Source organism: Podarcis melisellensis (genome assembly GCF_964234715.1).
Source record: "Podarcis melisellensis genome assembly, chromosome: 14".
Classification (NCBI taxonomy): Eukaryota; Metazoa; Chordata; class Lepidosauria; order Squamata; family Lacertidae; genus Podarcis; species Podarcis melisellensis.
In genome coordinates this window covers 1,608,665-1,623,969 of record NC_138546.1, presented here as the reverse complement: position 1 = coordinate 1,623,969, position 15,305 = coordinate 1,608,665, and the positions used below count along the sequence as shown (strand labels likewise).

At 46.9% G+C, this 15,305-nt stretch overlaps 1 protein-coding gene across 3 annotated transcripts in view; it reads right to left on the bottom strand.

Moving 5' to 3' along the window:
* The window catches only part of RADIL (Rap associating with DIL domain), an 82,257-nt gene that overhangs the window by 33,070 nt on the left and 33,882 nt on the right, over positions 1-15,305 (bottom strand). The window contains exons 1-2 of one of the 3 annotated variants that reach the window (XM_081889084.1): positions 6,635-6,941; positions 359-693 (exon numbers count right to left, since the gene is read on the bottom strand). In XM_081889084.1, coding sequence (XP_081745210.1) covers positions 359-693; positions 6,635-6,641 — 342 coding nt within the window. In that variant the 5' untranslated portion in view covers positions 6,642-6,941. Of the gene's footprint in view, positions 1-358; positions 694-6,108; positions 6,397-6,634; positions 6,942-15,305 lie in introns of those variants that run through there. The other 2 variants (XM_081889083.1, XM_081889082.1) reach the window with 2 other exon arrangements.

Sequence of the window (15,305 nt, the reverse complement as noted above, 5' to 3'; positions counted from 1 at the left end):
CAACTGCTTAGCTTGGCGGAGATGAATATATGTCTATATCTATACACACACACACACACACACACACAGAGAGACATACAGTAGACCCTCGGGTTACATTACTCTTGAGTAACGTAAACTTCGGGTTGCAAAAGTGGCAAACCTGGAAGTATTTTTCCGGATTTTGCCGCTCATGCATGCGCAGAAGCGCTTTATCACACCGCGCGCATGCGCAGAAGCAGAACATCTGAATACGGATTTTTCAGTGTGCGCACGAACCCCTGGAACAAATTAAATTTGTACCCAGAGGGTCCACTGTATATAAAGTGGTAGACCTAAATGCCGCAGAGCCTAGCAAAGGCGTGTCTCGCCTGCTTACGTGTTGCTGGCTGTAGCCTTGCAGGAGAAGCAGGTGTGGAGACTGGTACAGCGAGTAGCGCAGGCTGTTGCCACTTTGGTCCCCGGCGGGCGCCGGCTGCGCATCCCTGCCGCTCTCCAGGCACTGGAGGGTCTCGGGCAGCGTGGAATAGTGCCTCCTCAGCTGCTCCTCCTGCTGCCCCCCTTCGGCGCTGGCGCTGCCCGCCTGGCTGAGGCTGGTCTCGCTGACAGTGCGGCGGAGGGAGGTCTGCGTGGCGTGGCTCTTGCAGCCCGTCAGAAGCGTCATGGCGCCCTTGGTGCGGTTGCGCTGGAGCTTCCGGGCCTGAGCATTGATCCCTGGGAGGGGGAACAAGAGGGGATTTTATGCCAGGCATCAAAACAACACACACACATTATTATTATTATTATTATTGCCCCACCTTTTTGCCTGGCAGAGATTCAAGGTGGCTTACAGGTGGGGAATCGTTAAAAAAATTAAGCATACATATGTGAAAAATCTATTAAAACCATGAAGAGAATGATTAGTTAATGACAATTAAAAGTCATAGAGAAATTAAGAAATGCAGAACAAGTGATAAAGAACGAAAAATCTTCAGAGGTTGTTGACGGAAGTCTAAAACATTGTATAAGATAAGAAGTAATGTTAAATGAATGTTGGAAATGATATGTTAAAAAACTAATAAAAATGTATAAAAAAGAAAAAAAAAGAAAATCTATTAAAACGATACTTACTTCGCCAAACCTTTATAAGTATTATAAGAATAGGACATCATAAATCATCCATATATAAAATTTTAAAATATATACAAATAAACAGCCATGTAAAAGGGGCAATAATGAGGATTTTCATTGGAGTTTCTTCCCACTAAATAGTGCCAATAATTACAATAAAAAGGATTCTTTCCTTTTTATTGTATCCTTTCAAAAAACAAACAGACAGACAGAAGCCTTTCTGTTAGGCATTATGTCCACTGAAATCCAAAAAAACTTTAGAGCCATCTTTAAGCATGAAACCACGGTGGCCAGAATTCTGGTAGCAAAAAATGGGAAAGGTGACTGAATTCCTACAAAGCTTGACTGGAAAGTGAAGATGATAGTATACCTGGAACTTGCGAAAATGACTGGGAGAATAAGAGAAAACTCAAATCAGAAAGTGAGCAAAGAATGGACAATATTTAAAGAATATTTAAAACAATACTGTGAGAATGCAAATCTCCTGACAGGTGTAGATTGAATGTTGAATATTAAAGAGAATTATAAACGTAAAAATTGTTCCTGATATGTAACAGATATAATAAGAAGTCCGTAAATAAGAATATTCAGAAGCAGAATGAGGTGATTCGGAAGTCAAAAGTATGTGTGATGTTAGATGATGTGTAGCCAATTAATGTTTAGTTGTCATTGTTGTATTGTTTTTGTCTGTCTGTGTTTTGCAATGAAGATAATAATAATGACATGGGGGAAACGACCAATAATTAAAATAAAAAACAGCACCAGCTCTTTCCTTAAAAGCGGTCAGTTCCCCAAAGCCTGTTGGAACAGGAAGGTCTTTACCTGGTGGGACAACAGCAAGGAGGGAGCCAGTCTGGCTTCCCTAGGCAGGGAGTTCCAAAGTTGCCTAGGAGGAGCCACCACCGAGGAGGCCCTCTCCCGCCACCCCACCAAGTGTGCCTGTGAATGAAGCCGTTAATGAAGAACATGAGGAAGCCTCACTGGATCAGGCCAAAGGGATCCCAGCCAGCCCGAGATCCTTGTTTCCTTGGGCGGCCAGGAATCCCACAAGGGCAGGGGGTGATGCTTTCCTCCACTATTGCTCCTCAAAAGTTGGTAAGGAAGACTGCCTCAGAAACTCAGGAGGCTCTTTGTTGTTTAGTCGTTTAGTCGTGTTCGGCTCTTTGTGACCCCCTGGACCAGAGCACGCCAGGCCCTCCTGTCTTCCACTGCCTCCTGCAGTTTGGTCAAACTCATGCTGGTAGCTTCGAGAACACTGTCCAACCATCTCATCCTCTGTCGTCCCCTTCTCCTTGTGCCCTCCATCTTTCCCAACATCAGGGCCTTTTCCAGGGAGTCTTTTCTTCTCATGAGGTGGCCAAAGTCTTGGAGCTTCAGCTTCAGGATCTGTCCTTCCAGTGACCACTCAGGGCTGATTTCCTTCAGAATGGAGAGGTTTGATCTTTTTGCAGTCCATGGGACTCTCAAGAGTCTCCTCCAGCACCAGAATTCAAAAGCATCAATTCTACGGTGATCAGCCTTCTTCATGGTCCAGCTCTCACTTCCATACATCACTACTGGGAGTGATCACTACTGGAGGCTCTACTCATGATTAAAAACTCACTGCCTACAGCAGGGTTTCCAAACTTGAGTCTTCAGCTGGTTTTGGACGACAGCTCTATAATCTCTGGCCACTGCTAGCTAGGAATGATGGTACTTGTAGACTCAAGTTTGGGGAACCCTGGACTACTGTGTGGTTTTATAATGTGCCTTTTTACTTACAAAGAAATCAGTGGAGATATATATATATATATATATATATATATATATATATATATATTGAAGGAAAAAGGAAGGACATGCCATTGAAAAAAGACCGGCCTGGCCTCCATCTCAGGGGATTAGTAGTTTGCCTCCCAAGTTTCTCATACAGTGGTATCTTGGTTCTCAAACTCCAGAAGTCCATTCCAAAACCAAAGCATTTCAAAACCAAGGCATGCTTTCCCACAGAAAGTAATTCAAAATAGATTAATCCATTCCAGACTTTTAAAAACAACCCCTAAAACAGCAATTTAACATGAATTTTACTATCTAACAGGACCATTGATCCATAAAATGAAAGTCATAAACAATGTACTGCAATTACACAATCAATCAATGAATCAATCAATCAATCAATCAATCAGTAGCTGAACTGAGTTCCACACAGTCACAGAAACAAGTCGAAAAGAGCCACAAAAACAAAAATGCAAAATGAATAGCAAAAACTGACAGAACTCAGCGTAACACTCAAAACGGAAGTGTGGCACTCAATACGGAAGCTTAACACTCAAAATGGAGCACTTTCGGCTTCCGAAAAAGGTTCGCAAACTGGAACACTTATTTCTGGGTTTGCAGTGTTTGGGTTCCAAGTTGTTTGAGTACCAAGGCATTTGAGAACCGAGGTACCACAGTACTCCAGTTAAAAGCCAGGGGAAGATGTCAAAGCAGAGGCTGGGGAGGAGGAAAACACCCACCCCCCTCAGCCAGCTTGCTCACTTCTTGTCCTTTACCTTTACCTTTACCTTGGGTTAAGAACTTAATTCGTTCCGGAGGTCCGTTCTTAACTGAAACTGTTCTTAACCTGAGGTACCACTTTAGCTAATGGGCTGCCGCAAAGTTCTTAACCTGAGGTACTATTTCTGGGTCAGCGGAGTCTGTAACCTGAAGCATCTGTAACCCGAGGTACCACTCTACTTTTGTTATAAGAATTTAAGGTCTCAAATATATAAATTAAATGTTCATAAATTTACAAGGCAAACACATACATAAATATATAAACCACTGAAGCAGTAGAGGAAAACAGTCCTGGAACCATTTTAACTCTCCCAAATTGACCTCAATTTTATTCTCTGCAAAGAGAGAGGAAATGGAAAAAACCTCCCCATTGTCTCTGTGCTCACAAATCCTGCCTTAAGGGCACATGAATATGGTGGAGCCTGTGACCTGGACTCAGGAATTAAGTATTTATCATCACAAAAGGATGACCCGGCTCTCCAGGTAAACCCATTAACAGCCAGGTAAACCCATCAACAGGTTTCTTGCCAGACAGGATTCTGTTGTAGATGCCTCTTCTGTGATGTATGTGTGATGTATGGGGGGGGGGGTCTTGGGCTGCAGGGTAGGCAATTTAAAAAGGCTGTGTGCACCATTGTTCGGGGTCCCTCCTGCCTCCTGCATGGGGTGAGTGAGGACCCTGTTGCAGAAGTTCAATAAAGATCAGGCTTTGCTTCTCAATGTTCTCTGGTTGGCCTCTGTTATTTTCTCCTACCGTTAGGGAACCCACTTAAGGACTCTATATGGGCTCCAGGATACGCCATAAGGGGGAAAGGGCAGATTTTGTTTACAACACTTTAATACAGTGGTACCTCTGGGTGCGAACGGGATCCGTTCCGGACCCCCATTCGCATCCTGAAGTGAACGCAACCCGCATCTGCGCGCCTGTGTGGGGCGTGATTCGCCGCTTCCGTGCATGCGCGTGACATCATTTTGAGCGGCTACGCATGCGCAAGCGGCAAAACCCGGAAGTAACGGACTCCGTTACTTCTGGGTCGCCGCGGAGCACAACCCCAAAATGCTCGACCCGATGCTACTTCAACCCGAGGTATGACTGTACTCTAATTTACCAGGAACATTTAGGGAACTAGCCTAGTCCCCTTAGTCCACTGAGCACATGTCACTGGCAGTCATAGGAAGAAAGCCCACGCCCAGCTCTTCTGCAATCAACCAAGAAATGCAGGACAGATGCCGTAGGGGGAAGGGCACTCTCTGTCGCTCCTCTGCCAGCTGGGTAGTAAAAAAATCTGCAGGCTAGTAATTTCTATGGGCTTATTTACAAGGTTGACACAACCAGCTCTTCTGATGGCCAATATCCGCCCCTCTTTCTCTCTCTGCCACTTCCGGCCTGCACTGAGACGATGCATGTGAGATTGATATAGATCTGAATAATAATAATAATAATAATAATAATAATAATAATAATAATAATAATTTATTTATACCCCACCCATCTGGCTGGGTTTCCCCAGCCACTCTGGGCGGCTGCCAACAAAATATTTAAAAATGCAATAAAACATCAAACATTAAAAACTTCCCTAAACAGGGCTTCCTTCAGATGTCTTCTAAAAGTCAGAGAGTTGTTTGAACGTACTGTCTTCAGTTGCAGATGTCTCCTGAATATATGGGGTTATTACTTAATGCTTGCAGATGGGCAAATGCTATTTGGCAGACGTCTGGCTGGAAGGAGACTTTGGCCAGGGACTTCTTGGCTCACAGCTCCTCCACTCAGCTCTTCCTCTATGCCCCCCGCAGTTTTTAGGCTGCCCTCCCAAAGCACATTTACCGGGGAGCAAAGCCACACTGGTTTCTATTGGGGCAGTTGCAGGATTTGAGCACAGGGCTTGTGTGTCCAAGACCAAAGTCATTGATGGAAGTCCCCACCATAGGTGTGCAGGATCTCAAGGTATGCTTGCTTTTAAACTAACAAGAAAAGTTCAGGATTGGACCGGAGGGAGGGCAGGAAGCATAACAGATTTCCATCAAAATGCATTTTAAAAAGCCATCACGCCCCACCCTCCTGGCCCCCATTTGGCTCTCGTCTCCGAAACATGCAGCGATATAATCCAGATTGCAAAATTCATTCCAAGACAACACACTGAGGATGCGAAAAGGGGAGAAAAGAGAGAGACAAAACCATTTCTAACTGTCTGCTTGGCTCAGCTGTAAAAACAACGACATTAGTCCAATCTTTCCCTGACAGCTTTCTCTCCAGCTTCCCTTTCCCCCTCCCAAATTCTCCCACTCTCCTTTTCCTTAGAAACCCAACCTCCCCACACAACCCCGTCAAAGAAACCCATCTGGGGGTTTCTCAGCATCCCTCCACAGCTGGCTGGCGATGTAGTGAGCAGAGAGAGCATTTTTCCAAAAAACCAAACAAGCGATACACCCCCTGCCCCCGCCAGCCGAGAGGGATGGATGGGGGGGGGGTAGTCAATGGCTTACCATGGAGCAGGGGGTGTGCTGTGTCCCAGACCTTCTCTGGCATAGGCTATGGGCACCTGCCTTCTGCAGTCAAGGCTGGCAGGACCTGCAGACTGCAGTGAGGCTCCTGCTCGCTTTGCTGCAGAGGCAAGAAATAATTAACTTCTCTACACCGTCTCTTCAGGAAAAAAGAAGAGGAAGGCTGATAGGAAGACAAATGTGGGACTCTGGGCCGTTTGCAAGCACCCAGATGCAAAAGCCCAAACGGCGTCCCTGCTCCGGACCCAAGTGGTAGAGTCTCCTCCCCCTCCCCAAAGTGGAACGGTCCTCTGCAATCCATCCTCGCTCTACTGTGCTGCAGGGTGTAAAGTTGGAACAAAGTTAGGGAGCTTCTCAGCAGGCAGAGAAAAGAAGACCCGAGGCAGTTGTGTGCCGGAGGCCGCAAACCCCAAACGCAGCAATGTAATGAGCGGCGAAATGATGAGCATGCTGCCCACAAATCTGCTTGCCCCCCCTGCCCAATGGTAGAGCCGGGCGACTTTCATACCTTGCATCCACTGCTATCTTGTCTATGATGTAAATCCAGCAGGAGCCTCTACTTGGTGAATGCCACCATTTCCCATTCCTGTGCTTTAAAAAATAATCCGAAAGTGAAAAGCCCCCGAAGCATTTTCTTTGGGTTCTTCTCTGCTAAAAATGACTGCCTGGACACACGCAGAAGACAGACTCTTCTGGAAACAGAGAAGAACCCTGCAGAAGTTGGGAAGGGGGCCGGAAAAGGCACCCCCACCTTGTTCACGAGAGAGCAAGACTCTTTTACAGAGCAGGCAAAACCCTCTAAGTCTAAGCCAGCCAGCTGTGTGTCCCATGTTGATCCCAACATCCAAGCTAGTGCCTTATTTGGTGAGGAACTCTCCCTGGGTTCCAAAATTCATTTTTGTTGTTGTTGTTGTTTTAAAATCCATCCTTCCTTTGCTGGGAAAATTAAAGAGGTGACCAGGGAAAGGGAGAGAGAGGGGAGGGCTGCTCATACTGTTTACATGCCTTGGGGATTAGAAGAGGTGGACAGAGAGAGCAGAGTGTTCCGGCGCTGCGGCCTGCAGCCGTTTTAGGCAAAACCGGAGCCCTGCGTGGCCACAAACCTGCCCCACATGACGCCAGCCGCTCGGCCAAAGGAAGGCAGTCGCGAGTCCACACATGACACACAGGAGTTGTGTTCGTGGCATGCGGCCAGAAGACAAGGCAAAATTTGGACGCCCCTTTGCCAAGGAATTGCACGCGCGTGAACTCGCACCAAGGCTCGTTTCAGAGTCCTGCGATGGCACCTGAGTGATGCCAACTGCAGGGCTCTGCCAGGCTTCCATGCAAAAAAAAGAGAGAGAGATAAGATGAATGAGCCAAAGCCAGGCTCTTTTCAAGAAAGAGGAGGAACCTGAGTCCTTGCAGCATTATTATTATTAGTTATTAAATTTATATTCAAAGGGGCTCTGACTCACCACCACCATTGGCAGAGACTGTGTTGCCAATGGCCAAGGGGATTTAAGGTGCCCAAGAACCTCTGGAGGACCACAGCTTCATCTCTCAAATGTCAGAGGTTTGTCAGACAGGGCGGGGCAGTCCTCCATCTGCTGGTCTTCAATTGGTGGGTCGCAACAGGAGCACTTATCCCACAGGTGCCCACTTTGCCGCTTCAATCAGCCAAACTGGCATTGCTACAGGTGCCACCAGATCCCCGTTCTGCATTTGTAAGAACTCACGTCATTCAGTGTGGCACCTTGGAACTCCCTGCCTCTTGATATACCCAGCAGGCTCTTACGCTGTTCTCTTTTTGTTGCCATAGAATCATAGATTTATAGAGTTGGAAGAGACCACAAGGGCCATCGAGTCCAACCCCCTGCCAAGCAGGAAACACCATCAGAGCACTCCTGGCATATGGTTGTCAAGCCTCTGCTTAAAGACTTCCAAAGAAGGAGACTCCACCACACTCCTTGGCAGCAAATTCCACTGCTGAACAGCTCTTACTGTCAGGAAGTGCTTCCTAATGTTTAGGTGGAATCTTCTTTCTTGTAGTTTGGATCCATTGCTCCGTGTCCGCTTCTCTGGAGCAGCAGAAAACAACCTTTCTCCCTCCTCTATGTGACATCCTTGTATATATTTGAACATGGCTATCATATCACCCCTTAACCTCCTCTTCTCCAGGCTAAACATGCCCAGCTCCCTTAGCTGTTCCTCATAAGGCATCGTTTCCAGGCCTTTGACCATTTTGCTTGCCCTCCTCTGGACACGTTCCTTCTAAAAGCATTCTTGCTTAGGCAAGTTTAGAAAGCTGGTGTGAGTTTCAATCTCTTTGGGTATTTGAACTTTTTGTATGCTTTGACCGCATGGCTGTGGTTTTCTTTCTGGATTTCCTTGTTTTATCTTTTGGCCCGTCTTGTGTGGTCTTTCTACAGCCAAGCTGTGTACAAATTTGTGAAATAAAAGCAAACTAAATACAGGCGTCCCCCCGACTTGTGTGCATTCTAGCCACAAGTGACCACATGTACGTGCGGAGCCAAGAAAAAATTAAATACAATGGTACCTTGGTTCTCAAAATTAATCCGTTCTGGAGGTCCGTTCCAAAACCAAAGCATTTGAAAACCAAGGCGTGCTTTCCCATAGAAAGTAATTCAAAATGGATTAATCCATTCCAGACTTTTAAAAACAACCTCTGAAACAGCAATTTAACATGAATTTTACTATCTTACGAGACCATTGACCCATAAAATGAAAGCAATAAACAACGTACTGCAGTCACACAATCAATCAACCAGTAGCTGAACTGGGTTCCACACAATCAGTGGTGGAGGAACCCTCTCCAGCACCCGGGGCGCGAAGCTGAGGGGTGGAGCGAATTGCCCGGCGGCACATGTGCGACGTCCGTACGGACTGTGCATGCACGTCAGCCCATAAGGACTGCACATGTGCCTTTGGCCGCTCTACAGCTGGGGGGAGACAGCGGGACATCTTGTCACACTCCCCCCAGGTGGTACCCGGGGCAGACCGCCCCTGCCCCCTTCTACGCCCCTGCACACATTCACAAAAACAAAACCAAAAAGCCACAAGAATGCAAAACAAATAGGAAAAACACAGACCTCAGCGTAAAACTCCAAACGGAAGTGTGGCACTCAAAACGGAGCACATTCAGCTTCCGGAAAAAGTTCACAAACTGGAACACTTCCAGGTTTGCAGTGTTCAGGTTCCAAGTTGTTTGAGTACCAAGGCGTTTGCGAACCAAGGGACCACTGTAATTAAAAGGAGCGATAGGCTAAGAAGCGGGTGAAAACACACACCAGCATTCTGCGCATCTGAGCAGAGAGATGTTTTTAGCAGGCGCTGCAAACAGTGCAACGAAGTTTCCTGCCTGGTGTCCATCGGCAGGGAGTTCCAAAGTACAGGTGCTGAAAGTTTGTTTTTTTCCCTACCAATGCGGAACGGCTATTGCAGAAGAAAGTGCTGAGCAGAGCAAGGGCAGCAGTCAGCTCCTCCATGAATGGGAAGCTCTGGTGCCAAGATATTCCTGGCAAGCGGCAGGAATGAGGCCTCAGAGGAGGAGGAGGAATGTGCCACGAAATTGCAGGCTTTGGGGGCGACGGTGGAGGAATCAGACGCAGCCGAGAGCCCTGGCTTTGCTTTTTGTACCCCTCCCTCCCTCTACAAATCCAGCTCTCTTCCTGGTTTTCACCAGAGCCATTGCACAGTCAGATTGCAAAGGAAACACCATAAAACGAAAAAGGCCGACCCCATTATGAGTGACATACAGCTCATGATATATTATTCATTTATTATTACATTATTTTTATTCATTGATTACACAGATATAAACCCTTTTGCACAGGTCAATATAAAAACTGCTAAAGACAATTCTGGCTTAGACAAGGCTACCCCAGAAAGCTTAGAAAGCTGATGTGAATTTTTACCTGTTCTAATATTTTAACTTATTGCATGTTTTAATGCACTGATTCCAGCCCCCCCCCCAATTTTTTTTAATGGTTTTATCTTTTTTGTAAACCACTCTTAGGTTTCTCTTTTGACAATCAATCAGTGTACAAATGTTTTGAAATAAAGACATAAATAAAAGCTACCTTTGGGCAGAAGGAAGATTCTGTACCCGTGCGCCGTTTTCCGCATTTTTCCCGTTTCCGATTTTCTCTGTGGTTGTAAGAATCTGTATTTTTTCCTTATAGCAATTGTATCCGTACAACTGTTTTGGTTTCTATCCTGCACAGCTATCTATGTATTGACATTTGTGTGTTGATATTACACATCAGTATTGGTATTTGCGTTCTGTGTTGCAAACAGCCCTGTGGTCTTTTGACGAAGGGAGGGACAGTGGTCCCTTGGTTCCCAAACCCGAAAACGAAGTACCAGTAAGTGATCTGGTTTTCAATTTTTTTCGGAAGCCGAATGTCCGATGCAGCTGTCAGCTATTGTTTCCGGGGCGCCTGCACCAATCAGAAGCCACGCCTCGGCTTTCAAACATTTTGGAAGTCAAACAGACTTCCAGAACAGATCAAGTTTGAGAACCAAGGTACCACTGAATTTGGCGCTTTTGGTTTTGCTATTTACTTTGGGGTTTTGTTTTTGAGGCTTTTTCGGTTAATTTGTTTTTGTGACTGTGTGGAACCCAGTTCAGGTGATTGATGGATTGTGTGACCGCGGAAACTGATAAAAGCCCCCCCTCCAAACAATGACTATCATCAGAGGAAGTAAAACAATAATAATAATTTTAATTTTCATCATCTACAATACTGTCTTATTTATTTTATAGTACAGTACATTGATTGTTGCTTTCATTTTATGGATCAACGGTCTCGTTAGATAGTAAAATTTACGTTCAATTGCTGTTTTAGGGCTTGTTTTAAAAAGCCTGGAACAGATTACAGTGGTACCTCGGGTTAAGAACTTAATTTGTTCCAGAGGTCCATTCTTAACCTGAAACTGTTCTTAACCTGAGGTACTACTTTAGCTAATGGGGCCTGCCATTGTGCCGCCAGAGCACGATTTCTGTTCTCATCCTGAAGCAAAGTTCTTAACCCGAGGTACTATTTCTGGGTTAGCGGAGTCTGTAGCCTGAAGCGTCTGTAACCTGAGGTACCACTGTAATCTGTTTTGCATTACTTTCTATGGGAAAGCGTGCCTTGGTTTTGGAAAGCTTTGGTTTTGGAACGGACTTCTGGAACGGATTAAGTGTGAGAACCATGGTATCACTGTACAGTGGTACCTCGGGTCAAGTACTTAATTCGTTCTGGAGGTCCGTTCTTAACCTGAAACTGTTCTAAACCTGAAGCACCACTTTAGCTAATGAGGCCTCCCGCTGCTGACGCGCCACCAGAGCACGATTTCTGTTCTCATCCTGAACCAAAGTTCTTAACCCGAGGTAATATTTCTGGGTTAGCGGAGTCTGTAACCTGAAGAGTATGTAACCTGAAGCGTATGTAACCCGAGGTACCACTGTAATCCGTTTTGCATTACTTTCTACGGGAAAGCACGCCTTGGTTTTGGAACACTTTGGTTTTGGAACAGACTTCTGGAACGGATTAAGTGTGAGAACCAAGGTACCACCATATATCAATTGAATAAATGAATGGATCAGACAATCCGTGGACCCTACCCTTGTGCACTCACTGCCTCTTTGTGGCGAAAGGGCCTGGCAATGATCTGCAGCCCATCCCTTGACCCCCTCCCTCCCAAATCTTGAAACCCGGCCCTGCCTCTCCAGTGAAATCAGACGCAATGACAGGCAACTGAAGGGGAAATGCTCTGCTGGAACTATAGGCTTGTTTCGGAGTTCACTCTCACGCTCTCTCGCTAGAGAAAGCAGCCTTCAGCTTCCTTATCTGTAGGAAGCTTCTGTATTTACTTTGCATAGCAAAAACCAGGGCTTTTTGTGTGTGTTTTGCTTCGGTGGGGTGGGAAATCGCGGCGTTTTCTTACGCTGGAGAGAGCTCTGGTTTCAAACACCGTTCAAACTCTCCATGCCACACTGGAAAGATAAACACGGGGCTTTTCCTGAGCATAACAAAGTCCCTCTATACCTCTTTTTTTGCGTCAAAGTCCCTAGCTAGCAGCTCCCCTTCCACCCTCCTGTCGATCTCCGGTGTGGTATAGCTGCCCGCATGTTGCAAACAGGGATATCATGGAATCATAGAACTGTAAAGTTGGAAGGGACTCCCAAGGGACATCTAGTCCAACCCCCTGAGATCAGAGCCGTCTTTCCCATAGAGCTTAATGGCGCGTCGTGCCAGGGCACCAGCCTCTCAGGGACGCCCCAGCGAGTGGGGGAGCTTCCCCTTTCCCTGCACGCCCACCAGCTGCGCCCTGTCAACCATATGGCTGGTGGGCATGCAGCTTGCCTCCCAAGCCTCCTCGGGAGGAGAGCGATCTCTGCAGAGGCTTGGGATGGAAGCTACACCCCGCCAACTATTTGGCTTGTGATGGCCTGGGACTCGGAACCAGAGGAGTCTCAGTCCGCACCAGATCCTTTGCCTCAGGCATCACCTGAACCAAGTCTGGGGCCTGATTCTGAAGAGTCCCAGTCTGCACAGGTTCCCCTGCAACAAGCACCAGCTGGGCCGAGTCCGGGGCCTGAGCCTGCCCTGGCTCCAGATGTGGGGATGACCTCGTTGCTTCCAGCTGGGCCATCACTTACAGCTGCTTCACTACCAATTGGGTCAGGAGAGACGGAGGCGGCCTCTGGGTCTAGTAACCCACTGACATCTCCCGAGCTGCAGAGACTGAGGTCTGAGAGAAGGAGAGACCTGAGTACTTGCAGGAGGAGTGCTCGCCTTCAGGCAAAACAGGGAGGTGAGTCGCCAGGGGATCAGGACCAGCCGCTGCCCCCACAAAGATCAAAGGCCGTCAGCCCGACCCCAGGTTGCGGGAGCAACATTGCGGTTTGCTAGAACCTGCCTGAGATCCTGTACCTGTCCTGGCGTCCTGCCTTGGCCCTGTCGGACTGACTCCTTGCGGAACCCTTGGATTTGGGACCGGACCTGGACGGCGTTACTTGGGTTAACCCTGGGCCCACACATGGCTGGCAGGCGGGCAGTTTCATTCCCAAGTCTCCGCAGGAGGAGAGGGATCCCCGCAGAGGCTTGGGAAAAGGTTGACAACTCTGAGAAATGGGGGGGGGCACCGGAGGGATCTTTGCTTAAGACGGCCCTGCCTGTGATGCAGAGGATATTTATGCTTGTAACTCGGAATGGGGCAGGATTTGAAGCCAGGCCCAGGGACCTGGTGTTAGATATTTTTCATTTAAAGGTGACGTTACTGAATCTGCACTTTCTGAAACAATCGAGCCAGCACTGGTGTCGTGGTTAGAGTGTCGAACGAGGACCTGGGAGAGACTTGGGTTCAAATCCCCCACTTGGCCATGAAGCTCACTGGATGAATTTGAGGGCTAGCCAGTGTCTCTCTCAGCCTGGTCTACCTCACAGGGTTGTTGTGGGGAATAATATAAGGAGAATCCTGAATCATGCCCCCTGAGCTCCTTGGAGAAAATGGTGGGGTATAAATACAATAAATGAATGAATACAGTAACTGAAACGCAGCCATCCTACAAAATTCACACTTCTCTGAATTTTGCAATTCTGACAGGCAGTGTGTACAAAAATGCATATTCTTGGATAAAGCATGCATATAAATGTTAGTGGAAATAATATGCAGAAATGCATTGCATTGGAGAAAATTGCTTGCAGAAAATGTGACTACTTGGAAAAAACACAAAAAAGGTGTCTATCGGGATAAATTTGCACAAAAATACTGATGGATTTTTGTGAGTTTTTGGGTGGTGGTGGGGATGTTGGGGTGGTGGGGTCACAAACTGAAATTAAAGTTGGAAAAATGAGAAACTGGGAGGGACCAAACCTGACAAACTCCTCCTTCCCAAGGCTTGATCTTAGTGGCTGAATGAGGTGGCTGTTTGCCAAACTTTCCTCGGACACTTCTTTCTCCCTCTCTCCATCAATTAATCAGAAGAGAAACTGCACTCGAAAATGGAGAAAGACAAATTTGGGGGAAATTCTCACAGGCGAGGTGCAGGGTTTTTGCCGTGCTCCTTTTCAATGTGGCTGAAAAGACTTTTTATGTATGCGACAACAGCCACACGGATGCCACTAGATGAAATGGCAAAACTGACCAGAAAGCTCAGGAACCGAGAAGACCAAAACTTCAAGAAAGAATGGGGGAAATTTATAATTCAACTAGGAGACCACTGTAAGCAGATGAAAACATGAACAGGATTTTAATAACACTTGTAACGTGGCAAATATCATGGACAATATGGAGAGATGTAAAAAAAAAGGATTATGAAATAATATGCAGTTGAAAAGGTTGATAACAGGACCCATGGAGGGGAGAATGGGAAGTCTGGAGATTCAGAGAAATCTCTAAATATGGATGTGTACAGTGGTACCTCTGGTTGCGAACAGGATCCATTCCGGAGGCCCATTTGCAACATGAAAAGAGCGCAACCCCCAGCGGCGCGTCTGCGCATGCGAAGGTCACGATTCGCTGCTTCTGTGCATGCGTGTGACATCATTTTGCACATCTGCGCATGCGCAAGTGGCGAAACCCGGAAGTGACCCTTTCCGGTACTTCCGAGTTGCCGCGGAACATAACCTGAAAGAATGTAACATGAAGCGGACGTAACATGAGGTATGACTATATTTGATGTTGTTACAATTCAAGACTTGTAAAATCAAGTAAAAATTATTTCAAAAAATAAAAAAAAATATTTCTCAATGTGCCTGGGGGTGTTGTTCTTTGTGAGTGCCCTTTCTTTCATTCCACAAATCCTGCTGGTGCAGCCTCCCCGGGTGCTTTTTGTTCCCAGCGCAGAATCTCCTGCAGGGGACGAGCCGGTCTTCTCCTGGCAAAGACCAGCTGCACAGCTTTTTGTCCTTGTTGTAGTGTCCCGCCCTCCCCCAAGCGACGCCACGCTGCCATTCACCAGGCCTGGCAACAGCTCTCCTACTTCCTGCAGGGGTCTGTGTCAGAACAGAACAAGCGCCACAGGCACACTGTTCCCGCCCACAAGCGCCATTCACACATTTCAGCAGAGTGCTTGACATTTCACGTTCCTTGCCTGAAAAAACCGGCAATTGGAATGGGGGCGGGGGGCAAGGGAGGGGCCTTACAAAATAACCAGAATGGGATAAAAATAACTCGACGGCTGCAAT